This window comes from Hermetia illucens, chromosome 3, assembly GCF_905115235.1.
Source record: "Hermetia illucens chromosome 3, iHerIll2.2.curated.20191125, whole genome shotgun sequence".
Lineage (NCBI taxonomy): Eukaryota > Metazoa > Arthropoda > Insecta > Diptera > Stratiomyidae > Hermetia > Hermetia illucens.
The window spans coordinates 167,695,988-167,722,136 of NC_051851.1; the positions used below are offsets into that span (position 1 = coordinate 167,695,988).

The 26,149-nt window shown below is 41.7% G+C and overlaps 2 protein-coding genes across 2 annotated transcripts in view; both read left to right on the forward strand.

Moving 5' to 3' along the window:
* Window positions 1-1,340: 1,340 nt before the first annotated feature.
* On the forward strand, window positions 1,341-21,173 carry LOC119652825 (COP9 signalosome complex subunit 2). The gene is made up of 8 exons (XM_038057154.1): window positions 1,341-1,490; window positions 1,548-1,742; window positions 1,803-1,928; window positions 2,228-2,395; window positions 2,511-2,824; window positions 13,854-14,044; window positions 20,532-20,673; window positions 20,732-21,173. The coding sequence occupies exons 1-8, from the start codon at window positions 1,437-1,439 to the stop codon at window positions 20,874-20,876; spliced, it is 1,335 nt and encodes a 444-aa protein (XP_037913082.1). The 5' UTR covers window positions 1,341-1,436; the 3' UTR covers window positions 20,877-21,173.
* Window positions 21,174-22,066: 893 nt separating this feature from the next.
* LOC119650968 (very long-chain-fatty-acid--CoA ligase bubblegum) overlaps window positions 22,067-26,149 on the forward strand; it is an 81,973-nt gene continuing 77,890 nt past the window's right edge. The window contains exon 1 of the mRNA XM_038054224.1: window positions 22,067-22,484. The gene's annotated coding sequence lies outside the window, so the exon portion shown is untranslated. The remainder of the gene's footprint in view (window positions 22,485-26,149) is intronic.

Here is a 26,149-nt window from a genome sequence, read left to right on the forward strand (position 1 = left end):
CTACTGCGGCAAAAGACGGGGTCAGTGAGGGAGGGGCGGTCTAGTTGGCATGAGGCAGGGTGTTAGGCTGCGAGACGCGAACAGGCGAGAGCCTGTCATGGTGGGGGAAGAACAAAGCGGATGGAGAGTGGGGGATGCATTTTGCTCTTTCTTTTCGCTGGATAGATTCCAGCCTACGGGGACACTTAGAAAAGTTGGCAGGGTGACCCAGTTGGCTACAGTTTGCACATTTGAGGGGTGCCGCCGACTCCTTTTCGGCGTTGTCTTCTACATTCGAACGAGGGCAGTCCCTGGAGGCGTGTGGGCCCGCGCACTTCACGCATCTGAGGTCGTATCCGCAGTTTGCGGATACGTGGCCAAATTGTTGGCAATTGAAACATTGGGTGACTTCCCCTTTTCGGGGCTTCTCCCAGCTAATCCGTTGATACAGTAGGGTATTTTTTTGTGACTATATTGGCGTCTGCGTCAGAGTTGAAAGTCACACGGAAGAGGCTCAGGTTGGTGTCATTGGCTCGTGACCACTGGGTGGAAAGTCTAGTTACTCGGACAGGTGTGATCTGCGTTAGCTCCTTGATTTCCGAAGCCACGTCTTCGGAAGTGAACTCATGGGGGGGGGGGGGGATTCCTCTGAGGATGAGGGTTGGGTTCCTCTCTTCTTTCAGCGTGAAGGAATGGCCTTCCAATTTGGTGATCTTAATTAAATGTATTAGTTTCCTATGGGTATTGGGACAAGTGAGGCAGACTTTGAGCCCGTCGGCCGGTAGTTTGGTAATTTCAAATGTGACATTTTTGTCTATGTTCTTGATTACAAGGTTCAGTGCCCTGGCAGTCAATCCATACAAAAAAATCAGGGGGAGAAAGCTTATTCTATTCTTATCTTTAACTGGAATGGCCGTGTCAGCGGATTCGAGGTTCCGGGATGTGCGTGCGTCGCATCAGGGCGATGCTCGTTGTCAGAGATGAGATGTTCGCTGGGGCCTCGTTGTCCGAGATACCCGAGTACTCTTTCTTGCCACATAAGCTTGGATAGAAATTAAATTCCATTCCAAAGGGCGGTTAATTCAAATTTGGTTTCAACTTCCGTTTGAAACTTGAAAACAAATAAATAGATTTGATATTACTATGGGGCTATGATGGCGTTCACCCAGGTCGAAGACAAGATATATCGTTCGAAATTAGGCATAACAAAAACCGTAAAAGATTCTTTATTTTTACTTTCAAACTTCAAAATTTTTTTCCTTCCAATAAGACCGGCAACTATTGAATAGCGAACGAAGCCATTTGACTCACCGCATTCAACCGCTTGTCAACGGGTTACAACGCATGCCGGTCTTCGCGGATTACTTCCAATTGACAGCTGTCACCGCGAGTGTTCTTACGATTTACATCAGCATCTGATTCTATTTTCGCTCGAAAGCACAACAAAGACTTGAGAAATGTCCGACAACGATGATGATTTCATGTGCGAAGATGATGAGGATTATGGATTGGTAACTCCACATTTAATTTATGCAGCAAATTGGCTACAAAGTGTCCAAATCTTGCAGGAATACTCCGAGGACAGCAACTCCGAGCCGGACGTCGACTTGGAGAATCAGTACTACAACAGCAAAGCCCTAAAGGAGGATGAACCCGTGGCCGCTTTGCAATCTTTCCAGAAGGTCCTTGATCTGGAGAATGGCGAGAAGGGCGAATGGGGCTTCAAGGCCTTGAAGCAGATGATCAAAATCAACTTCCGTTTGGTAAGAGGTTGGAAGGTGCCACCGGCCTGAGATGTCTCATCAGGAATTTTCCATTTACAGACAAACTACGAGGAAATGATGGTTCGCTACAAGCAGTTGCTGACCTATATCAAAAGTGCAGTTACTAGGAATCATTCGGAGAAATCTATTAATTCGATTTTGGATTATATTTCGACCTCGAAGAATGTAAGTAAGGTGGAAGGGTTATGTGGGGAGTAGTTTGGCGGAAATTCATTTTAAATGATGATTTGTTCGATAATTGCCTGTGATTTGATGTTACATTATTATCTTAAAGTCCTGAGACACGTACTATAGCCTCATGACCCGAGTTGCTCCAAGAATTAACCCGAAAAGACTTATTTTTGCAGTTCGGGGAATACTCCAAACGTAGCTTTACTTTCCGACCTGATTTTCTTGAAAACTCATTTAAAATTCCGTTTTATTCAACGAATTTCACTGAAAAAGTTGATTTGTTTCCTTTCCAGATGGAGCTCCTCCAAAACTTCTATGAAACAACTTTGGAAGCGCTCAAAGATGCCAAGAACGATCGCCTTTGGTTCAAGACAAATACAAAGCTCGGAAAATTGTACTTCGACCGCAATGATTTCGGTAAATTGCAGAAAATCCTGAAGCAACTGCATCAATCATGTCAGGTAAGCGGTTAATATCTAAAACTCCTCAAAAACCATTTCCCAAAAATGTCTTTCATCGGACATTTTCCCAATTTTTCTCTAACTCTTTTGACTTTCGTTTCTGTATTCCTTCCAGACCGATGATGGCGAAGATGATCTTAAAAAAGGAACGCAATTGCTCGAAATCTACGCGCTTGAAATTCAAATGTACACCGTCCAAAAGAACAACAAGAAGCTGAAGGCCCTTTACGAGCAGTCGTTGCACATCAAATCGGCCATTCCGCATCCTTTGATTATGGGCGTGATTCGCGAGTGCGGCGGCAAAATGCACTTGCGTGAGGGTGAATTCGAGAAGGCTCACACGGACTTCTTTGAGGCGTTCAAAAATTACGATGAGTCCGGATCGCCGAGGAGAACGACGTGCTTGAAGTATTTGGTGCTGGCTAATATGTAAGTTGGGAGTTTGTTGGAATAAGTTTTAGGTTTTGAAGGAATGAGATTGGAAGCGTGAGAACGTAAGTAAATTAATCCGAGTAAAACCCTGACCCTGGTACTCTGACTTGTAAGACGGAGGAACTCACAAGAGCCCTTTGGAAAAGGCGCATTGAAATCTGCGCTTTACAAGAAATCTGATCGTCTGGTGCTAAAAATTGCAACATAAAACGCGAATGTGTTAAAAATGGCTATAAAATTCTCTATTTTGGTAGCCCATGTACTCAATATGGTGGGTTTTCGCAATGTAATCAAAGAAGTTGAGCGACTTGATGTCCGGCTGATCACTTGACTTCTTCACCGCATACGTATCACAGATAGGTGCGCTTGATGTGCGAGAAAGTTGCCTTTCCGCAATTTCTCGATGCAAAGATCTGCAACGAGCCTGTTGTCATTGCAGTCGGCCTTAGTGGGCATCTCGGTGAAAAGACAAACGGCAACAGGTGCCATGGAGAAGGGTTTGGAGCACGTAATGAGGGCGACGAGAATATAATTGATTTTGTGGACACTCACGACCTTTCATATGACTTGCGGTTTCGTCCAGGACAAAGGCAACTCATTAGAGGCTGCCCTGGAAGCAGCGTGACGGAAGCGGTTACAACGTGGCATTTACTCCCTTTTATTAATTCAAAAACACGAGATGTGCATGAATAATAACGAGGACAAAAATGGTCTTGTAAAATTCAGGCCTAAGCCGGCCGAGGCTAAACTAGACTTTTGTTTGAGAATCATGAAATTCCTAAGTTCGCCATGCACGAAAATCATATACCTTTTGTAACTTGGGTGCTTGCCCAAAAATAACGGGTGAACCACAACTGTGGAAGTATATTGCTTTCCAATTAGTCCATCAAGTGGATGGCGGATTTAAGAATCTTTCGATTCTCAAACAAAAGTCTAGATTATCTTATCTTCCTACATTTTATAGCGGGAATAGTAAGACGCAATCGACTACATCCTCATAAGGCACCCGCAGTTTATCAGCGTCAATGGCTGATAGGGAGCGCCTATCAGACCACTACGCCTCAACATCGTTTGTTGGTTGCTGTCATCAATCAATCATCAATCAAGGCACTGATAAAAGGGGAGAAATGATCTTAAGCGATTATCAAAGAAGAAGAATCGTGGAACCGAGTTAAAAACACGATCCATAAAGCGATCTATGCAACCTTCGGGGTCAGCAAGACTGGTAACCGGTTCATCAATCGAATGATGATGTCCAAACAGAAACACTCCTATCACTAGTCTGTCGATGACAAAACGCTAGCCAATTGGAAAGTTTACAAGAATGCCAAGCAGAAACAAAAAAAGTCATTGTTGTTACGCGAGCGGTGCATAGCAAAGATTTTTACGATAAACTGGACACTTGCGATAACCGGAAAGCTCTGCAGCAACTTGTGAAAAGGATATCGAAAACTTCTGTTGCGATAATGATGAGAATAGTACTTTGCTTACCGATTGACGATCCGCGACGGATAAATACCAAGAATATTTCCGGCAGATTTCAACCGAAAAATTTATACATTCACCATTTCTACATGCACTAAAGACATTTGGAGCAATTTCACTTGTCAGCCCGAGTGAAGTCGAGGAAGCAATAAAACGAATGAATTTGGGGAAAGTAACAGGACTCGACGACATCGCATCTGAGCTCTGGAAAGCAAAGAATTGGAACCCAACACTGTATCTCAGTGGGTTCTTCAATCGGATTATTGAGGAAGGTAGAATACCTTCTGATTGGCAAGAAAGTACGACCGTTTCAATATGGACAAAAGGTAGCCCAGCAGAGTGTTCAAATTACCGCCCGATCCGGTTACTATCCCACCCGACAACAACTACTACCGGGAGAACTCGTGCGCTGAGCTAAACTGCTCGAAGGGTGGCGGGTATATCAAAACCGCTTCTTGTCTCTGTCGGTGTTCATCATGAAAGTGCCTTCTAACCACTCCTTTTTGCTCTTGTTATGGACACTGTCACACGGGATATTCAACGTCGAGCGTTACAGCTTTATGCAGATGATCTTTTCCTAGCGTCTTATAGCAAAGTCGATCTCGTGGAACTTTTTAATGATCCCCATGAAACAGACAATATCACTATCAACTTTTCGATAATCCACATGAAACAGACAATATTACTGTCAGTGACCTGCCCAGAACTGAGCGATTTAAATACCTCGGATCACTGCTAGCAACCGCTGTTATAAAATTGCTTCACACATTAGCACAATCTGGCTGAAGTGGCGTTCCACAACTGATGTTTTTTGTGACCGACGTATCAACGAGCGTCTCAAATCCAAATTTTACCGTTCTGAGTATTGGCCGACTATATAAGACAATGAACGGCGCCTCGTGGTAATGGAGACCGCGATTAGTTGCTTTGTATCAGTGGCGTAACACATTCGAAATGAGAATATCCGCGATCGTCATGGGATTGCACCGATCGTTGGAAAATTTCGAGAGGCTCAATCTATATTCATGTAATTCGTGCTAATAAGAGTTCATTTGCCAAGATTGGTCTGAACAAAGAAGTCGTTGGGTTGATACATTGGGTTGTAATTCAATATAAGCAAACTCCGTTTCTGAACTAGACAAAGACTGAGGAAGAAGTCAAATTACATGGCCACCGGAAACTTACAAAATGTGTGGTTTTCAAAAAAATAAAATAAAGGAACAAACGCACGCGTCTAAGTCGGGGTCTAGTCTAGTCTTCTAAACCCTAGAAAAGCAAAGAAAAATAATGGTAGTTTCCTTGTATTTGCAGATAGTCGTAAGTTTGACAATGTTTCATTAAATAATGGTAACTATAAACTGTTCATCAAGGATGATACATATCTGAAGAGACGAAAGAAAAACTTCACTGTGATTTCCGACAGTTCGAATTGAATCCTTCTTTGTTTAGGTTTGTCGTGTTTGGTAGTCGGACCGTCTGTCTGGATTGCAATATCGCTCGCGAATGTCTCATGTGGATCAGATATGCCATTGACCAAACGCAACATCTTCGCAATTAGTTTGAAATCGGCAGTGGTTTCGGGCGCTTGGAGAAGATAATTTCTTAATAATATTTGCTCGAAGTGTTCTGTCAAGGTTGGCCGCTCACGAAGCAAGTTAGCGTCCTCACCAGAAGAGCCCGATAACTTTGGTACATTTGTCGTTATATGGTTGTCATGAATCCCTACCTGGGGTATAGTGCGTCAACCAAAAGTGTGTACCTTCGTTGTCGGTGATTCGGCTTCCCCCAGGACTTCTCGACAAACATACACTTTTCCTCTACTGTTCGGCGTAATATATCTATAGGGTGACCCGTTCGTCGACTATTTTGGGATAGTCGATTCCATTGCATAACATACTCCACAACGGAGTTTTCGTCCTTTTTCAGTGTGTGGTCTATCCACTGCCACTGTTTTTTGGACAATATGTCCACGAGTATCTGGCCTTGGATTTTATATTATTTCAGAATAAAGTTTTTCGACGCTATGACGTAGATAAAAGTTCCTCAAAGATCAGAACTTCTAAGTAACGTTTACTCCATGTAAAGGTCTCAACTTGATTTTGATGTTGAAGCTCTTGCATTTTGGTTCTTTCATCAGCACGCTATCCAGATATATAAAATGCCACGATCTGTTAGACTGAGAAACTTGGTTTTGTTGGTGATTAATTTCAGTCCGACTCTACTTGCATCCTTTCTTAAATTCAGAGCGCCTTCCCGAGAATCTTAAGACTCCACATTGTTCCACAATTATCTGCAAAGTGCTGATGTAGCCAGCGCAGGGAGATCTAGAGTACTTCTGATCGATATACGAAATCCTCACTCAATGGCAAGCCCGAGAATCACGGAACCACGGTATAGTGTCTATCATGGTAAAAAGTTTAATATTTGGATTGACTAGAGAAGCAAATTACCGGAGAGCATTGTTGGTGGTTCTGCGTATCACATCGCAAAAGGATTTGCAAGTGATTGGAAATTGGTCGATGTTTCCATTAAGGAGTTATTCTAAGTTGCTTATCCATGATGATAGGCAACTTGAGTGGTGGAGAAAACTTCACGATGCTTCGATCCTTTTTCTTTTGTCTTTATTACGTCTAATGAGATAGCCTGAATATGATTTGTAACTTTTCTCGCTCGTTTGGTCCGGAAAGAGTTGAAACTTTTGTAAATCGGCTCGGCAGGAAAGTTTACCATTGGTTGGGGGCACCGATCCGAAGATTTAAATGCTGTTTAGTTCTACTTTCCTCAGATTTAGCCGTGAACCGCGCGTCAGTAGTGTCATAATTCTGTGACCTGGTTGACGGTAATTTCAACGATATCGTTGCCTGTGCTTGCGATAATTTTAGTGAAAACGATATCTGACATCATCATGGTCTTAGGTTGGCGTCGAACAGGCCAGCAGCTTGCACATTCCGCATGATGCCGGAAAAGTCCACAGTGCACTCGGCCGCCAGTCGAACTGAAAGCACCACAATATCTCAAATTCAATTTGAGATATTGTGGTGTGAGAGCATTTATAAAGTATGTTTACTAGCGATGAAGATGCGGTTAACTGCGGACTGTTCAAGCATAACTAACTGGGCGAACTGAACACCGATCTCGTGTATTGAGAGATGGGTCGAGCGCCAATATAGGGAATTGAACTACCACCTAACGCAGTTCCCTACGGGACACGATGGATATAGGAAGTACTTGCGTCGCACCGCTTCAGATTGGATGAGTCCCCAGACTGTCCTGAATGCGCCGCTACACCCGGAGCATGTTATGTTCCACTGTCCAAGATTCGTGAGTGAAAGAGGGAGGTGAAACGACGTTCTCAACGCAGTTATCGGACCCCATAATTTCGTGGAGGAGATGCTGAGGTCCGCAGCAAATTGGAGTGCGATAAACGCAACAGTAACTGCGATACAAGAACTGGAACGAGTCCGGAAAGCGCGACGGATGCGCAACTTAGTTGTGCTGATGTAAACCAGAGCCCTCCTCGCGAAGTTATACTTCACGGTGGTCCCGCGGGGATATGGACGGAGAAGTGGGGGCAGTTTTAGTGGGTGAAAATCCTATACAGTGTTGCAATCTGGCGCAGCAGCGTCTTTTTAAGATTTCCACCTCCACCCAGAAAAAATAGAATCTTTTACGGAGAATACTATTATGTCAGGAGTGCCGGAATACGTGCAATTCCATGATGAGATCGATCTATTGGAAACTGTGGAAGCAGAGGAGATCAGGAAAGCGCGGTTAGGGACGCCGAGAGAGTCGGTCCCTAGTCCTAGTTTGTATGTCGCGTCAACGCATATTCGCTAGTGAGAAGGAGGAGAATTGTCTTTTTGATCGGACTACAGACGTCTTGAACACTCCACTGGAACACTTTTATGTGGTCTGTGTGGGCACCAAAGTGAACTTTTCTCTGGTGCTACCACAAGTTTTCCATCACGTACCCCCAAGCGGTAGAAGAATCTCTTGCGAAAGAATCAAAGGCAAGTTTAGGTGGCTTGTTCGACTGTATTTAAAAGGAGATTCAATTTGTGCCAAGCCAAGTGGAATTGAAGACCAATGTTTGAAGATTCGTCCTTAATATAACTTACTTCGGGGCAGTCATCAATTAGCAGCACGTGCGGGTGACTTAGTTTACCTCAGGATTTCTGTATTATATCAACCAACTATCCTTTTTCCATGATATCAAAAATGTTCCACCGTGAGGTTACAAATTCACCCCAATTCAAAGTTTAGTAAAAGTTTGCAATTTTTCGATACTTATCAATAGTCGAATATTTACCATCATCATGCCCGTACCTGGAGCTACTGACTAGACACTATCTTCCCTTACATGAGACATGAGGCTTACGCTGTTTCTTTATCTTCCCTGTTTTCTATTATCTAAATTTTACCGTGTGTTGTTTGTATGATCAATGCGGTTGTGCAAATAAGGAAGGATCGATACTGATGTATTAAGCTCCACGTTACAAGTAAAAAATTACTGTAGATGTTTAAGTAGCCATTTAATTTCATTTAGTTGGGATAACAGGCATTTTACCAGGAGAGATGGCTAGAGTTATAGTTGGATAATTACGAATATTAATATTTTTTTGTCCCTCGAAAAACCTTCTTGGCAGCGCTACATACAGCCTGTTTTAAGTCCATGGTTTCCCTTTAAAAAAAACCTTTGGAATCCCATAATCGCGTATTAAGTGTTGATAATTAAAGACCCTTTAAGCGCTGTTAGCATTTTAAGTGACTATTGAACAAATCTCGGCAAATTTATTGTTTTTGATTTGAGAAAAAGCAGGTGAAAAACATTGAATGTCTGTTAAACATATTGTCAGCGATATAGGAGAAGAACAACAGAGGGGGAATGTGGGAATATTTTGATGGGTTCTGCGTCAAAAATGAAAGAAATCATCAGAAAGTTTAACGAACAGATAATAAAAACCTCAAATTGCGGATCAATGGCTGGCGCAGTATTCCATTTAAAGTAGAGTTTAGCTATTTTTTTGTAAACAGCGAAAATATGTCCTGAATAGTATAGAGACTAATTTTATAAAAAAGTTTGCTCATAGGTAAGTTTAATTTTAAGATTGATACATATAAATATATTGAATATTTTACAACTATTTGCATCGTGGAAAATATTACATTTTCCAAATTCATTCCATCTAAATAACTGCCAGTTTCCTGGTCTGGTTCAATTTGCAGCTTTTTTTTTAGTAGGTGACAGCGATAATCAGAGCTCATCAGTCAGCGATCGTGGAGGAAGTCACTCATAAAAGTGCCTTCAAAATTGGGTTTTAGTTTTTGGTGGTGCGATCTCATGTTTTGGTTGCTATTCTTAGCTCACATCTTTTGATTCGGGTGTATAGTTCTTATCACAGTAGGTTATATAGGTTTTGAAAGTCTAATTCAGAATGTTCCAAACTATTTCAGACGTTTCCAAATGAATTTCAGAATTTTCCATTTCAGACTCACTTTTTGCACTTCCAATTCTGATTTTTTTTCAATATTATATTTAGTGTGGTCCCTGAGTTTTTAGCCTAACATGGAAGGTGTTTCGTACGCAAAAACTGGGGCTCCACATTAGGCGCCAACTCTGTTGGAGTACCGCGTTGCATCACCGTGGCACCAACACGGTCACCAAAGCTGTTAACCAACCAAACTCCCCTAACAGGTTTGCCAGTCGTGAACATCGACTGCGCGAGATAATATAGGGAACCGGATGGTAAGTCCTTACCCAAATGTTACCAGTCCGGCGAGATGAGGACCAAGGTTCCTAATTCTCAAATATTATCTCCCTGTCAAGACACAGAGATTTTATCATATGCCTTGACTCGATAATAAAAAAATCTAAACCCACCCGGGGTAAACAACTACTATACGAGGCTAGACAATTAAATAATGAGATGGATTTCATAAACACCGTATATTTAAAAATTATTCTACAACTTTGCCAACCCCTTCAAAGTAGTCCCCTTGGGCAGCTATACAGCGATTCCTGCGCGTTTGCCACTATTCGTAACATTTCTGGAACGCTTCGGCTGGAATGTCCGCGAGTACCCACGTCACGGCCGCTTGGATGTCCGTAATTGACCACCGATTTTATTCTAGGGAACAAAAAAAGTCACAGGGTGACATATATCGATCAAGCAGCGTACGATCGTTTTCCACTTGTTCCAAACAACCTTCTGCGTCGGTGATTCAATGCTGCTTTTCCTCAAAAAGGTTTTTTGGAATCATCTTCGCGCACAACTTTTTCATCCCGAAATAGTCCCGAATTTGTCTGACTGCTTCACGTTTCATACCCAGTTCCGAGGCCAATATTCGAACTGCTAAACGCCGATCTTCATGGTTAGAGTGCGTACACACTGCGCATTCGCGTCAGTCCGCACCTCGACTGGTTTCCCGCTCCGCGCCTCGTTGCTCACGCTTTTACGCCCCTCCTTATGCCATGGAAACACCTGGGCACGACTAAGAGCACTATCACCATGCACTTTTACAATTTTAGCATACGCTTCCGAAGCTGTTTTGCCCAATCTGGCGCAAAATTTTATCGCGACGCGTTGCTCGTTTCTCCATTTTCGTGACGAGCACCACCAACATACGTCTACTCAACACGATACAGCAGGCGAACTAAACAAGCTAGAGCGATGGTGAATATATCAATGGAGAGGGGAAGGATGCCGGGGAAGAGGAAGGGAATTTGAAGGCTGCAGGTTTACCACAAGCGCGGTAATAAAATCAGTCTAATTACTTAATTGTCTAACCTCGTAATAGAGACATGAAATCTCGAGGTGGGTTGATCCCGAAGGAACTAAACTTCCAAACGACCCAATAAGGGTGGGAACGAAATTACAAAGAAACCTAATGCGCGCGGAATGAACGGGGAAGGACCAGCCTTGAGCCGATTCTGGCGCCTGCGCGGTATTTTCCTTAAGTTGGCATATCTTTCCTAATTGCAAAGAAATGAGCGCGATTTGTCAGCTTGTATGTTTACAGCAGGTGTCAGTGTCAGTCTACCTAAAAAGTGCTCTGCTAATTTTACTATGGATCAAAAAGTTGAACAAAGAGTTTGCCTCAAATTTTGTGTTACACACGAAATTTCTTGTGCTGATTCTTTGAAAATGTTGAACAAGGCCTTCGATGACTTATCTATGTCGAAAACGCAACCACACGAGTGGTACAATTCGTTCAAAGAACAATTGGTGGAAGATTTGCCTCGTTCCAAACGGCCTTCAACCTAGTGCTAGAAAATCGTCATTTTAGTCTTAGCGGGTTGGCACGCGGGTTGAGCATTGATAAAATGACCGTTCATGGAATTTTAACCAACGTTTTGGGTATGAGACGCGTCGCTATAAGACTAGTTCCAAAAGAGCTCAATTTTTTGTAAAAAGAGTACCGGAGAAAGGTCGCTGAAGACATGATTTCCCGTGGACCACCACTGTATTCACCTGATCTAGCTCCATGCGACTTTTTTCTCTTTCCCAAACTGAAATTGTCACTCCGTGGAATCCCATTGAACACATCAAACAGAATTCGCAGTGTGAATTAAAGACTATACCTTCTTCGCTTTACGCTAAGTGTGTGGAATATTGGGTTAGCTGTGATCACAACTATATTTTACACAATGTTGACTAGTTTGAAAGAAACCAAATAAGTTTCTATGAAGAAATTGAAATTTATGTGTTTTTCAATCAATACTTTTTATACAAAGTAGAGGGTACCGGAAAATGTTAAATAAAAAATATTAACTAATCAAAATTTATTGGATTACCATCAAAATAAACTCCATTTGAAATAACGCACATATGCCAAACTTTATTTCCAATCTTGGAAAAACTTGCTATATATAGTCACTTTCCGGAATGACTACCATAAATATTGCCCTTATAGACTTTGCTGGCTGCATCTTCTTCATCGATACGGATTAGGTGACCCGCCCAGATTTTATCCACAATCAGACGTTCTACACTATGAGCTTGGAGACGTTTCGAGCGAAACATTTTTTGTAAGCTGAAATACGGTCTGGATGCTGCAGTTGTTGAACTGTGTGCGGATTTCATCGTCATAACTATTATCGGTTGTGGTTTTCGACCCTAGATAGGAGAAATTTTCAACGGTCTCAAAGTTGCAGACTCCTATCTTTATTAGTCTCGTTTGACAATTTTTGGTTCTTTGGCGCTGACGTTGCGATTAAGTTCCACGTCTTGCCGTCATTGATGCGAAGACTGAGATCTGCTCGTTCTGGATGCAGATAGATCGCACATCTCGAGTTGTCCTTCCCATAATGTCAATATCGTCAGCGTAGGTCAGTAGTTGGGTGAATTTCAAGAGGATGGTGTTTCGTGTGTTAACATCTGCATCGCGAATCACTTTCTCAACATACCTCACAAGCTCTTGGTTAAACCGCGAAACAACTTCGTGCTTCAACATTTTTAATATTATTTGGTATTTGCTACCATACCTAGAATTCCGCTAGATCAAAAACAGATCCTCAAATACCAATATATGTATATTATTTTAGAGTATCAGAAATGGAAATTATATGGTCAAGAAATATCAACAGGATTAATTGAACAATACACTGGTTACGTTAGAATGATAGTCCCAGCTGTTATCCTGAATCAAAAAGGAAAAGTTGTATTGATATTTAAAATTCACATGATTCTTCTGTGGCGAAAGTTTCTCTGCCCGTACCGAACTGTTAGGCAAAATGCTTCCGATGGCATACAATTAGGAATAGATGGTATCCGTAGACATGGAATAGATGGTAGCCGTAGACACTACATGCAGTGAGAGATATTGACGGTGGAAGGCGGCCAGATCTGTCGCGCCTCTAAACATCGGAGGCCTGAAAATGCAATTCCTTATGAATTTTTCTCCCTCGATCGCGGTTCTTAGTCTACGAGTGATCCTTTATTTTCTTGTTATTCCAAGTTTCACATCGTTTTAAAGAATTTTTCGCGATTTTTCTCATTTTTGTAGTTTTTTAGATTTGGATGTGATTCGAACGCACCATGTATAAGACAAAGTATTGTCCATGACCCCCACCCACATTTCGAAGGCGGCTTGCACGGAGACGTGTTAGTGCATGTTAATAGGACATTTTAGTGAAGCTGCAATTGCTGACAGACTTGTACGATTAACTTTTGCTATTTTTTCTTTTGGGTTTTGGGATAGCCCTACCTTCATAGTTGGCCATAGTTAATCTGGATTCTCATTCTGGCCATCCTTAATATTAAGGTTTATAACGATCAGTTTTCCTTTCAATGGTCGGCTTGTCATTTTTGGGTAGGATAGTGCATGTTTAGCAAAAGTGTTCAGTTCCACCCTTTTAGTAATCGTACTTGTAGGTGCTGTGGGATCTTGGCCCCTTGAATTTTACTTTGTACCTTGATCTCCCGATAAAAAGGAACTCTTATATATTATACATACATTGATATACTCGTAATAGTAATTTTAAGTAGTGCACAAACTCAGGGTTTTTGTACACATTTCCTTCTTTTTCTTTCAATTACAGGCTAATGAAATCTGGTATTAATCCTTTCGATTCTCAAGAAGCTAAACCATACAAAAATGATCCTGAAATCTTAGCAATGACGAATTTAGTGGTATCTTATCAAAATAATGATATTAATGAATTCGAATCAATTCTAAGGCACAATAGAAACAATATTATGGCGGATCCTTTCATTCGTGAACATATTGAAGGTAGGACTGTGTTTGTGGAGTTGATTTTGTTTTGTATAAATTAGTAATTCTTATAATTAGTTAACTTATTTTCCTTTTGCCTGATTACTTGATAATTTTTTGATTGATTTAAAATAGGAGGTAGTTAGTTAGCCGGAATTTTAAGTGAAAGATTTGCATTTGAAGATATTTTCCTTTTTATTGGCTACGAGTATTTAGTAATGTATACAAAGACGTATTTCGGAGACCAATGTGTCCTCTTCTTCATTGTTTTATCTTCTGAAAATTTTCTTTATAGTTTGTTTTTTTTGTGGAAATTTTGGGAAGGACTAGGAGAAGAATAGAAGCATAGTTAAGGGATCATCCCGTGTGTCGGATCCGAGGAATCGATTTTTTTTGCATCAATTGTATCTAGATATAGTATAGAATATACTAAATTACAGTGTTGAACAGGTAATACGTCACATGTAAGATTTATATCGATCGCCGTAATACAGCGTGTATTTATCGGTCCGAATGACATTCGCATGACAAGGACTAGAATTGAAGCCAAGGCTGTACATGTGCTTCTTGAAGTAACCAGCGTTTTTCTTGAAACTGCATGTTGAAAACCTGGTGCCCCACCCAAAATCTACCCAAGGAAATTCTTTGAAATTTTCACGACTTATTCAGAACATATTTCTACGGTCCGCAAACTAGAATAATTGCGATTCGTTCAGTAGTTTTTAGTGAAGAGGATCGTGAAATTCTAAAGTGGCGACCGATCCAAGTTCGATAGAGACACCGAAAACATCCCGTAGTAGTGATTCTTTTTTTTTTTTTAGATAGATAGATAGCTTTATTAGTGTAAATCAATTCATGTTCAGATACAATCAATATTTAAGTGATACAGACTAAGTCTTTTCAACTATGGTAAGTTGTGCAGTATAAACAATCTTAATAAGTGCAATCGCTTCAATTCTCAAAATTCCCTAGGAAAATTTAAAAAAAAAACCTAGCTTGCAACTTACGACCTAAACTTATACCTATTACTAGCCTAAACTAACTCTAATAATGTATACCTTAGCAATAACAATTTTAGTGAAGACATTAACCGTACAGGAATTTTACTGATAAGTCGACAATAACATTAAACTGATCAGCTCTGGAATTACACTGTGCAAGTTTTACAATTAATTCGTTAGTAAGCTCCATTATTTCTTGAGGAGAAAATAAGTCTGTTTGTACATTGATGTTAGCATTGTTACAATTTGAGTTCAGATTATTTCTAACTACACTACTATATGAAGGCAAGGGTCTAGAAAATTGATTTGATCGATTATGAGGAGCTACAGCTGTAGATACTAACTGTGGAAAATTAGCTTGCGAGAGATTATAATCAGCACCTGGTTGTCGTTTATTCGGTTGCGAACGGTTAGAAATTCGATTTTTTAACGCAATGTATTCTTTTCGCTTAGGACAGTCATATTCGTCTGCCAAATGTTGTTGCTTACAATTCGCACACTGTACTCGATTCGATTCAGTTTCCTTAACCTCGCACTCTGAGACTAAGTGATCGCCACTGCAGATAGAGACAAAAATTAAATACGTGATACAATACGCCGACCCGTAGATCCTGCCGCACGTAATTTCAATTGCACGCAATCCTCCTGCAACCTTATTGATTGCAGATTGAAGCTGTGAAAGACCGAATGCTAGCAGCTTTTGCAGAGTCTGTTGAGTCGAAACTGAGACGTCTTTTCCAAGACAGATATCTGGAAGGGAAGAAGCCATCACACTATTTGCAAGGCATCCGTAATACCAGCGGAGAACAGGTGACGGATGCTATGTTACGGTCGTTGCTGTTGGAGCAGTTGCCCGAGATTATCCGAGTTGTACTGGCCATCTCAAATGAACCGCACATCGATAAGCTGGTCAAGATGGTGGATTTAATGATGGAAATGCAACAATCATCTGGCGTCGCATCAATTCAGAGGGCTTCTGAGGAAAATAGCGTACTAACGCAAATTTTCAACCGCGTTAATCCACTGTAAGTTGGAATGCGTACCCGATCCCGATCGCAATCTCGCAATAAACACCGTTCCAGGTCGAGAGATCGACGATTATGTTTTCTCCACCAACGTTTTGGGAAGCGAGTACGTAATTGCCGATCGCCATATCAGTGGAAAAGTGAAGTTAAACCAAGTTCGGGAAACTGAACGCATCGTCCCGAATTTCTGCGGTCGAGGACGACCTACACCGGCATCAAACTAGCCAACTATTAGCTTATGATCGGAGGAGTGGATTGCGATTCCTGGTGGATGCCAAAGGATAAAAATCAGCAGATGCCTGCATGATTTCACCTTTATCGACATCATCATTCCGTCTGACATGAAAAAAGTCATGACTCATGGTGACGAAAGGACCACCAATTGCTAAAAGCGCAAGGCGGTTAACACCTGAAAAGTTCCGCAAAGCGAAAGCCGAATTTAATTACATGCTTCAGGAGGGCATATGTCAATCCTCTAGTAGCCCATGGGCAAGTCGGAATGGAAGAAGACCGGACAATGGAGGCCATACGGAGACTAATGCCCCCTATTGCCGCGAACACTATTCCTGACAGATATCCTATCGTTCATTTAAGTGACTTTGCATACAAGCTGAGCGGATGTCGAATATTTTCAACAATTGATTTAACGAAGGCGTATCGTCAGATTCCCGTCGAGCCGGAGATTGTTCCAAAGACAGCAGTCATCATCCCGTTTGGACTCTTCGAGTTTAAGGTGATGCCAGGGCCAGGGGGCAAAAAATTCTTCGGAGGATTCTTTTCTCGAACGCGGCCAAGAGTCGAAATTTTTCTTGCTAAGAACCCAAATCTCCGAGGAATACATGAGGACTGGCAAGATCATAGTCTTGTGCAGTAAGAGCTTTCACTCTATGGTGAGATGTTTCAAGCGAAACAGTTTTTGTAAGCTGGAATAGACTCTGGTGGCGGCCAACAACCGTGCGCGGATGTCATTGTCGTAGCTGTTATCGGTTATGATTATCGACCCTAGATAGGAGAAATTATCAACCGTCTCAAAGTTGCAATCTCCTATCTTTATTCTTCCCGTTTGACCAGTGCCGTTTGATGTTGTTGGTTGGTTGGATTTCGGTGCTGACGTTGCCACCATATATTTCGTCTTGTCTTCTTGATGTGCCGCCCAAGATCTTGTGGCGCAGCGGGGTTAATAACATTCGAAATTTATTTCGAATGTTGTTAACTCGATTGACACTGGCCACCATCGGTGTTCTCTGTGGCGGAGCAGGCCGTGAAATGAAAAAATTATTGAATTAAAAAAATGAATTGAGTGACAATTGATTTTCGAATTAAGTATGAAAACGATTAAAAATTGTGAAGTTTTTTGTTAGCATTATATTTTAAATTATGAGATAAAATAAAGTTTTTTTACCTGCCCAAGGTCGCCCAACACCAGTCCGTTTTAAACGTGTACTTGTCTGTCCCCAAAACAAAGGACACATGAGAGATTGTGTGGTCTGAAGAGGCCGTCCGCGCGTTCGATAAATCCCGACAGCAACTGGCTGATGCTACACTCTTGGCATTTCCTCTACAAGATGCACCGTTGAGTTTCTTCTCCAGACAGTTAAACCCCGCTCAACGAAACTACAGCACGTACGATCGAGAACTGCTCGCCGCGTACTAGAGCATTAAGTACTTCCGCTTCTCCCTAGAACGCACACCGTTTACAGTGTTCACGGACCATAAACCTTTCACGTATGCTTTGTAACAAAAGCCCGACAAAGCGTCCCCTTCAGCCAGCCAGTTAACGTCAGACATACAGCACGTGTCCGGCAATGACAACATAGTTGCTGACACTTTGTCACGTGTCACCGAGGTTAACATCCCCGCCTCACTCGACTTCGCGGCTATCGCCAAGGCGCAGGAGGATGACGCAGTGCTTCTGAGCCTCAAATCCAACCCCAAATACAAATTTCGGCTCGAACCTCTCTCTCTGCTGCGAAGACTCGGAAAAGGGACCTCGGCCATACATTTCGGCCACCTTTCGCAAGGAAGTGTTCCACGTGGTTCAAGACTTAGGGCATCCAGGCATCAGAACAACAAATCGGGTATTCACCTAAAAATACAAGGTGTCTCAAAAGAAATTTTATATTTAGTGGATCGATTAAAAAAAAAGTAAGCCGTATATACTTTTTGGGGATTTATTTCTTAAAAATAATATCGTCTAAATGTAGACTCTCGTGTTCTCGGCACTCATTTAATCGAACAGTAAAATTACTTATGACGTCTCGGCAGGTGGACTCAGGGATAGCTGTCATTTCGTGACGGATATTTTCTTTCAAATGCGCCAGTGAAGTTGATTTATTGGCGTAAACTTTAGATTTAAGATAACCCCATAGGAAAAAGTCTATAGGAGTTAAATCTAGACTGCGTGGAGGCCAATTTATGTCACCTCTCCCGGAGATCAATTGCCTGAGAAAATTCCACGAACACGTGACAGAGACATATTGGACGTGTGTGAAGTTGTTCCGTCCTGTTGGAACCATGTTCTTTGGTTATAATCAGGAGAGTTTTGCAGTTCAGGTACCAAGAAGTTGTCTAACATCTCCACATAACGCTCTGAATTCACTGTAACTGCATGCCCCCTTTCGTCTTCAAAAAAGTAAGGGCCGATAATTCCTAGCGCCGATATCGCATCCCATACGGTCACTTTAGGCGAATGTAGGGGTTTCTGATGTTTGCGTTTCGGATTCGTTGCACTCCAGTAGCGGCAGTTCTGCTTATTTACGTGGCCATTAAGATGAAAATGGGCTTCATTCGAAAACAAAATGTTGATAAACGTTGAAAATCGCTCAATCACCTGATTTACGAAATTAAGCCTCTGACTGGAATCTTGGGGCTTTAATTCTTGCACCAATTGAATTTTGTAGAGGTGCAACTTTAGGTCTTTGTGCATAATGCGATGTAATGATGATCTATGCTCGCTTTAAATGTGCATAGATGCGCGCTTTCAAATTAAAAGGTTCGGGTCGTCACGAACAGACTGATTAACATTCTCCACGTTTTCTATCATTCTTGATGACCTAGGTCGCCCGGATTTTGATTTATCTAGCGTTGTACCAGTCACTTCAAACTTTTTAACCCAATGTAGAATGAGAGGAATGCTTGGTGCATCATTTAAGTGGCGGAAACCTCGAATACTGCAAAATTTTCTACGCGCTACAGTTGCCGAATCGTCGTTTTTTTGTAAAACTCTCGCACGCACAACGCGCGGTCTGCTCCCGAGAAACGCTCCATAGCGACTGAATTCCCAAGAGCCAGGCTACCGATTGACATAACCCCCCCCTTGGATACGTTGCGTTCACGCAGTAAGCTAAATAAATATAAAATTTCTTTTGAGACACCTTGTACTTCTGGCCCTCCATGAATAAGGACGTAAACTCCTCTTCGGTCAGAGAGTGCATCGCATGCCAGAAGTGTGAAGTCACTAGGCATGTAAAGAAAGAAGTGGGCTCATTCCCGGCACTACCAATCCCGATAGACATTCTGGTAAGTGAGACACGCTGCCTGTACGAGAAAAGGAAAATGAATCCTCCTAAGAAGGATGCAGAATACCGAAAGACGGCAAGGGGAGAGCCGCTGGAATAGTGGCAGCAACGGTAGGATGACTCGCAAAGGGGTCGCTGGACTCACATTTTGATTCCCCGTATTGAGGAGTGGATCCAGCGACGACACGGCGGGGTAAAGTATCATCTGACGCAATTCCTGTCAGGTCATGGTAGTTACAAGAAGTATCTGCACCAATTCAGGCTGGATGATTCTCCCTTTTGTCCTGAATGTGTTTGTACACCTGAGCATGTTATCTTCCACTGTCCACGATTTTTCTCAGAGAGGAAGAGTCTAAAAGACTCCCTGAAAACCAACCTAAGCCCGCAGAATATCGTCGGGGAAATGTTGAAGTCGGAGGGAAACTGGTGTACGGTGAACTCCGCAATCAAAAGTAACATATACAGGAGGAAATTGGAAAAGCGGAGCGCCCAAGGAGGACGCGAAGAACGGAGGGCTTAGTCACTTAAAGTGCAGTCCATCCCGCGAAGTAATGCTTTGGCGCCGTTCCGCGGGGAAGGAAGAAGGTGAAAGTGGGTGTGGTTTTAGTGGGTGAGAATCCCACACCCTGCTGCAACCTGGCGTGGCGAGTTTTACACAAAACCTTAAGAACCCAAATTGTAAAGAAAATTTTCAGAAGATAAAACATTGAAGAAGGGGACAGTTGGTCCCCGAAATACGTTGCCAATAAAAAGGAAAGTATCTTCAAAGGCAAATCTTTCACTTTTTAATTTTATTGAGACACTTGTCGGTTAGTTAGGTACATTTAGTAGGACTTTGGAATGGTCTCATTAGCAAGAGTGTGTGAAAAAGTAGTTTAATTTCGACTTCTGTTGTTGCTTTCTTTTGTTGTCCTTGCCAATTGCATCTAATTGAAATATTGTTGTGGTTTGTAACCTATAGATTTACTGCGTAACATCCGAACACAAGTTCTTATCAAATTAATTCGACCCTACACGCGCATCGCGATCCCCTTCATCTCGAACGAGCTGAACATCGAGCCAGCCGAAGTGGAAAGTCTGTTGGTTTCCTGTATTTTGGATAGGTGAGTTGTAAATTTCCCATAATTAAGTGAATAATTAATTAAATATCATCATTTCAAGTACGATACAAGGGCGAATCGACCAAGTGAATCAGGTACTTGAGCTGGATAAGGAGGCGCGCTGTGCAGCCCGTTACAACGCAATGGATAAATGGTCAAACCAAATCTACACCCTCCAATTGGCGGTTATTAATAAGATGGCATAGATGCGTGCAGTTTTTTTATTTGATTCCTACTTTTATCGCTTGCTGATCACGTAATTATAGCAAATTTGTCATTAATTGAAATGAGATTTTGTAAATTGGCTAATAACTTGGATCCTCCCTTTAAGTCAGCGCCAGTAATTATAGATTTGAGACCAGAAATCAGAATCAGAGTGAAGATACAATGAAAAGATGACATAATTAGTAGAGGCGAGCATGTGTAGGGACAAGAAGATATGTATGAGTTAAATTGAAGATAAATAATAATAAATGACAATGTATTGTCTCGTCTGAACGAAATCAAGTGCTTTTTTTTGTTGTTGGATCAAACTTTAATTGATACGATGTTGCGTAAGATTGATGTGTTGCGTGAGACGAACGCAAAGGCTCTTGTTGTTGAGATGATGTATCTTTTTGTGCCTTAAATTATAAACAGAAAGTAGCATCTAGATTGGGAAATCTATGTTCATTATTACTTTTATGTAATCGAATAGATACAATAATTACGCGCATTGATTGCGTGGGGAATCGGCCTTGAACGGGGAAAGGCCGTTTAGATTGTCTTGAAAGACTGCTTAGTTAGCTGGAAAACTAAGGGTAACTAAATCAGGCCAACTGTGACGCGTTTGTGACGAAGATATTTGTAGGAATTATAGGGGAAAGTTGCGCACTTATTTCTGTAAAAAAAAATCTAGTGGAATTTGATTTATATTTTGATCTCTGCACACGACTGCAGCGTAGTCTGATGTACTTTGATACCGGTCCACTGTTCGCACTCTAAAATACCGGTCGCAGTCGTTCGACTCCTCCACATAAACGACACCGACCAGCCGCAAAGTGCATACCGGCTAAAATAAAAACAGCGTTGGGAGCAATGAACACTGTCAACTCAAACCAAATCCATTCAGGTTTTCAAAAAAGAGCTGAAGTCAAAAAGAAAAGATACAATATCTTCTCCGATCCCACTTGACATTGAATCTGCATTGGGTGTTGAGAGGAGAAATTAAGACAATGAGCTTTCGCACGATCAGACCAGACCCATATAGTAGAGTATGGATAAAAATAGCATTTTATTGGTGCTTCGGCGCAATAGGGTAGACCTAGCTCAACTAGTGTCGTCATCGTTGGCGGAGGTATATCGAACGGCCAATGCCGAGGTCTCTTCAAATTGAATTGGTCAACTGTAAACCATGTCAAGCTGGGGGGCTTTCCCTGTGTTTACACTTGATCTAGTGCAGTGTTTCATGTGTTTTTAGTTTTTATCGGAACTTTTAAGATTTCGGACTGAATTGCACTAGCTCGATATCTAGTGGCGCTTAGACTTCTTTCTTGGTTTCTTTCGTGTAAAGGAACAGAGAAAAAAACGTTGAATATTACATAACCGGCCATCAAGTGGTTTTCTTAAAGACGTTCATTGAACGCGTCTGGAGAAAATCGTTACGTACATCTCGCTTTCGTCGTGGAAAGCGCGATTGTGGAGTATCTGGAGACCTGTTGGATATCATTAAAGTCGCCGCTGATTTTCACTAGTTTGTTTACTATCAGTCCGTGTGCGAGTCTAGTGGACACTATTTGTTACGTGATACTGCCTTCCTACACTATCTAGACAAGGTATTGAGCTTCTATGGATTTTACTGCAAATTTGATTAGTCCATTATGCATTCTCGCTTAAAATTCTGCCAATAAATTGATTCTAATTATGTAAATAATCATGCCATGCATTTGTGCATTTGATACCTTATTCAGTCGATGTGTGTTGGATGTGTGTCGTGTTGTACTATGACCCCCGGGTTCCTCTTGGCTGTATCTGAATCTAAAAAACCGGAAAGTTACAAAATCATGATGAGATGCGGTGCACGCAATGCTTCATGTGTGATGAGAAACCTCTAGTGTTATCTGTTTATCATCTGTGATAAATTTGTTGCTAATAGAACTGCTTGCAGTAGGAAATAGATACAAAGGTGAAGGTGCATTCATACGAGTCTGTGGCCCGTGCATATTGTTAATTCGGATTTATGCCTTTATTCTCATCCAGATTGCACTCACGTGGACGCTCTTCTGTGATTGAATTTATGATGGAATGTAGAGAATCATTCAAATGAGAGCTTACGTAAATCTATTGTGGGCGGGCAAGGTTGAATATTTTTAAATCCACACGCTTGAAGGGCTCTCATGTGTTTTTGTGTAAATATAGTTGGAACAAGATGAACTTTGCCTCGATTCTGCGGAACTATAGCCCAAATTAAGTGAAATTAGTGCATGAATTTGTGATATAATTTCATAATATATTAGTAAGAGTTACTTGTTACATGCAATTGTAACGGTTGCCCAATGTCAGAAAAAGTATGAACCCCATGACCGGCATTGAAACCAAACGATACGGTGTAATGGAACTGTAAGCCAGTTTGCTATAATTTCATTTTCTAGAGGAGAAAAGACTGCTTAATAGTCGGGGGCTTGATCACTATGGCGCTTTCAAAGGGCTACTAATACTAGTTTTCAGCTGAATCAGGTTTAGCTCCGCCCACTCGCTTTTGAGTGTAACTAGATCAATTTACTTTGCATGAGTAATTGGAATCGATTGTTATTCTCAAGCGGTCTGTAATACGTGCAATATCTCGACTGTATAGACGGCCGAGCGTAGACCTATGATATCAGAAGGCATTTTGAAAATGTACTGGAAAATTAAAATTTTCATAGCAATATCGGATGTGTATCAAAATTGCACTTGATACTGGTATATTTATGCATCTCAAAAATTGCTACTTTGTTGAAATGAATCATAAGGTTGAGCAATCAAAAATTATGTCCACTTTGAAGTTTTTCTCCTTTTGTAAGCGTCCTCCGGTGTTTCTCGAATTTGAGTCCGAGAGTAGTCCGTCAACATACGAGGGTTCCATTTTCCCGCGTATCTGTTCTTCATTTGGGCAATCTGTTGATGAAATCTTTCACCAGGCTCGTCTGAAAAGGCTCCATAATTTTCCTGGAGGTGGGAGTGGAGACGGTTGTTGTCAGCCAACAGAGCCTATTTCATCTTACAAAGACTGCTCCGCTCGAAACGTTTCACCGAAGGGTCAAAGCTCTTACTGTACAAGACTATGATCTTGCCAGTCCTCATTTATTGCTCAGAAACTTGGGTTCTTAGCAAGAAAAATTGCGAACTCTTGGCTACGTTCGAGAGAAGAATCTTCCGAAGAATTTTTGGCCCCCTACATGAGGATGGACGATTCCGTAGCCTACACAATGACGAAATCTATGAGCGATACCATGACCGTCCGGTTGTGGATAAAATCCGGCTCAATAGGTTACGGTGGCGGGTCACTTAATCCGTATGGATGAGGGTGATCCCACCCGGAAAGTCTATAAGGGCAATATCTATGGTAGAAAAAGAAGACGAGGCAGACCCTGCCTAAGATGGAGCGATGGCGTAGGTCAGGACGCCAGACAGCTTTTAGGGATATCGAATTGGTGGACCTCGGCGCAAAACCGGGATGTCTGGAGTTCCTTATTAAGGCAGGCCTAGACCGGGTACCGGTTGTTGCGCCGTTGATGATGATGGTAGTGGAGAAAATGAACTTTCAATGACATATTGCAACCTAAAGCCTTGTAAGATTTAAGTAACTCATCAATTCGTTGTTGATATAGACTTTTATTTTATTTTGAAGAAAAATGCGGCAAACAAATATAAAAGATTCTCAGGCTCTTTTCTTGACAAACTGTTGGAGAAAGCATGGTCATCAAAGAACTGTTTAATCTGAGGTCCCATAAATACGCCTTTTTTGATTTTGGCTTTATTTGGACGCGGAAATTTTTGCTTGAGGTATAAGAATCCTTTACCTTTCTTATTCAGATACTTAGCTAATTAAATCTTTGTCATCATCGTCTCGCGAAAAAATAGAAATTAAGGCGGAATTTCTTTTTCTAAAAAACATAATATTGACACCTTTCTGCAGGAGATTTTTCTACTGCAGTCGTGAACCAAGAAGCTCAGCTTTTACTTTAGGCATGTCTAAATCCAGGACTAAGTCGTCCAAGTCTTCTTGTGTGAAAAGCTTTGGTTCGTTCGAATCGTTAGGCGTGAAATCTTCATCTTAGCTGCTATGTGACACCTCCTCTTGCGGCCAAAGCATAGTCTATTTAGTTGTTGGGATTTTTGCGAAAATCCAGATATCCATAATCCAGTCCTCAGCATGAGAGGTGGGCTCACGCCAGACCATTGATACCGCGAATGATACCGTGCGTGATTCCCCACGTAACCACGAACTAAATTAGTGTAACAACTTTTGCAACATAATTTTGGGGCCCACGACTTTGTAACCGAAATAAAACTCATAAGCTTTCATAACCAACGTATTCAATGGTCTCCTCTGATTCTTAAAACTCAGCATGCGCATACTTTTTCGTGTTATATTAACGAGAAATGCGACATTTAAGAAACAGAGCTAGTCCTTGGATTCATTTCAACCCCTCCCCTTCTCCCTCTATGCTTTTTTAGAGGCAATACCACTTAAGAGTTTGTTTCAAATAATAACTTCATTTAAAAAAAAAATAAAACATTTTTATTTATACATCCATACTGTCGAAACCTGAGATTTTAAACAACTTCGACAAAAGTGCCGAAAGGTCGGGGACTTTCCTTACTGTTGCCGTTCATGAACTGGTAACAAACGGGTTAGCAACTTTCCCACTGACTTGGAAGCGTCACGCTAAAAATGGTGGTTCGCAATGTCTATGAAGGGGAGGTGCAGCCCATGGCACTTTCATCTAAAGTTTAGAGGAGGTGTGGCGCGGCAGGATCCTTGCATCATTTGAGATAATTAGACGTTTTTAAGGTTTTGTGTGGAACAAAACCTCACTAAAATCGGTTTAACGTCTATCTATCCGTCTGCCTATTTGCCTGTTTGTCTGTCTCCCTGTCCGCCTTCTTACTTTTCTTTAGCCTTTGTCCAGTTCACAAGTAGAGCCGGCTCGTCCTGATTGGTTTTGCCATTTGGCCCTATCAAATGCCTGATCTGGAGGCAATCTCGATGCTTTTAAATCCCCATCCAATGTATCAAGCCCTTGTTGTTTCGACCTGCCTTTTGGTCGTTCGACTTCGATGTTCAGACCAATCTTGGCAAGTGAATTCTCGTTAGTACGAACTACATGACCATACCATCGAAGACGCCTCTCTCGCAATTTTTCCACGATCGGTGCCATCCCATAACGATCGCGGATCGTCCTCATTTCGGATGTGATGAAAACGTGGCATGCCAAAAGTCCAATGCAACATCTTC

Excerpts from the sequence above, each read along its gene's own strand:
- LOC119652825 (XM_038057154.1), top strand. The coding sequence starts at position 1,437 with ATGTCCGACAACGATGATGATTTCATGTGCGAAGATGATGAGGATTAT. Across the intron at positions 1,491-1,547 it reads ATGATGAGGATTATGGATTG|GAATACTCCGAGGACAGCAA; the intron begins GTAACTCCACAT and ends CAAATCTTGCAG. Across the intron at positions 20,674-20,731 it reads GTTTCCTGTATTTTGGATAG|TACGATACAAGGGCGAATCG; the intron begins GTGAGTTGTAAA and ends CATCATTTCAAG.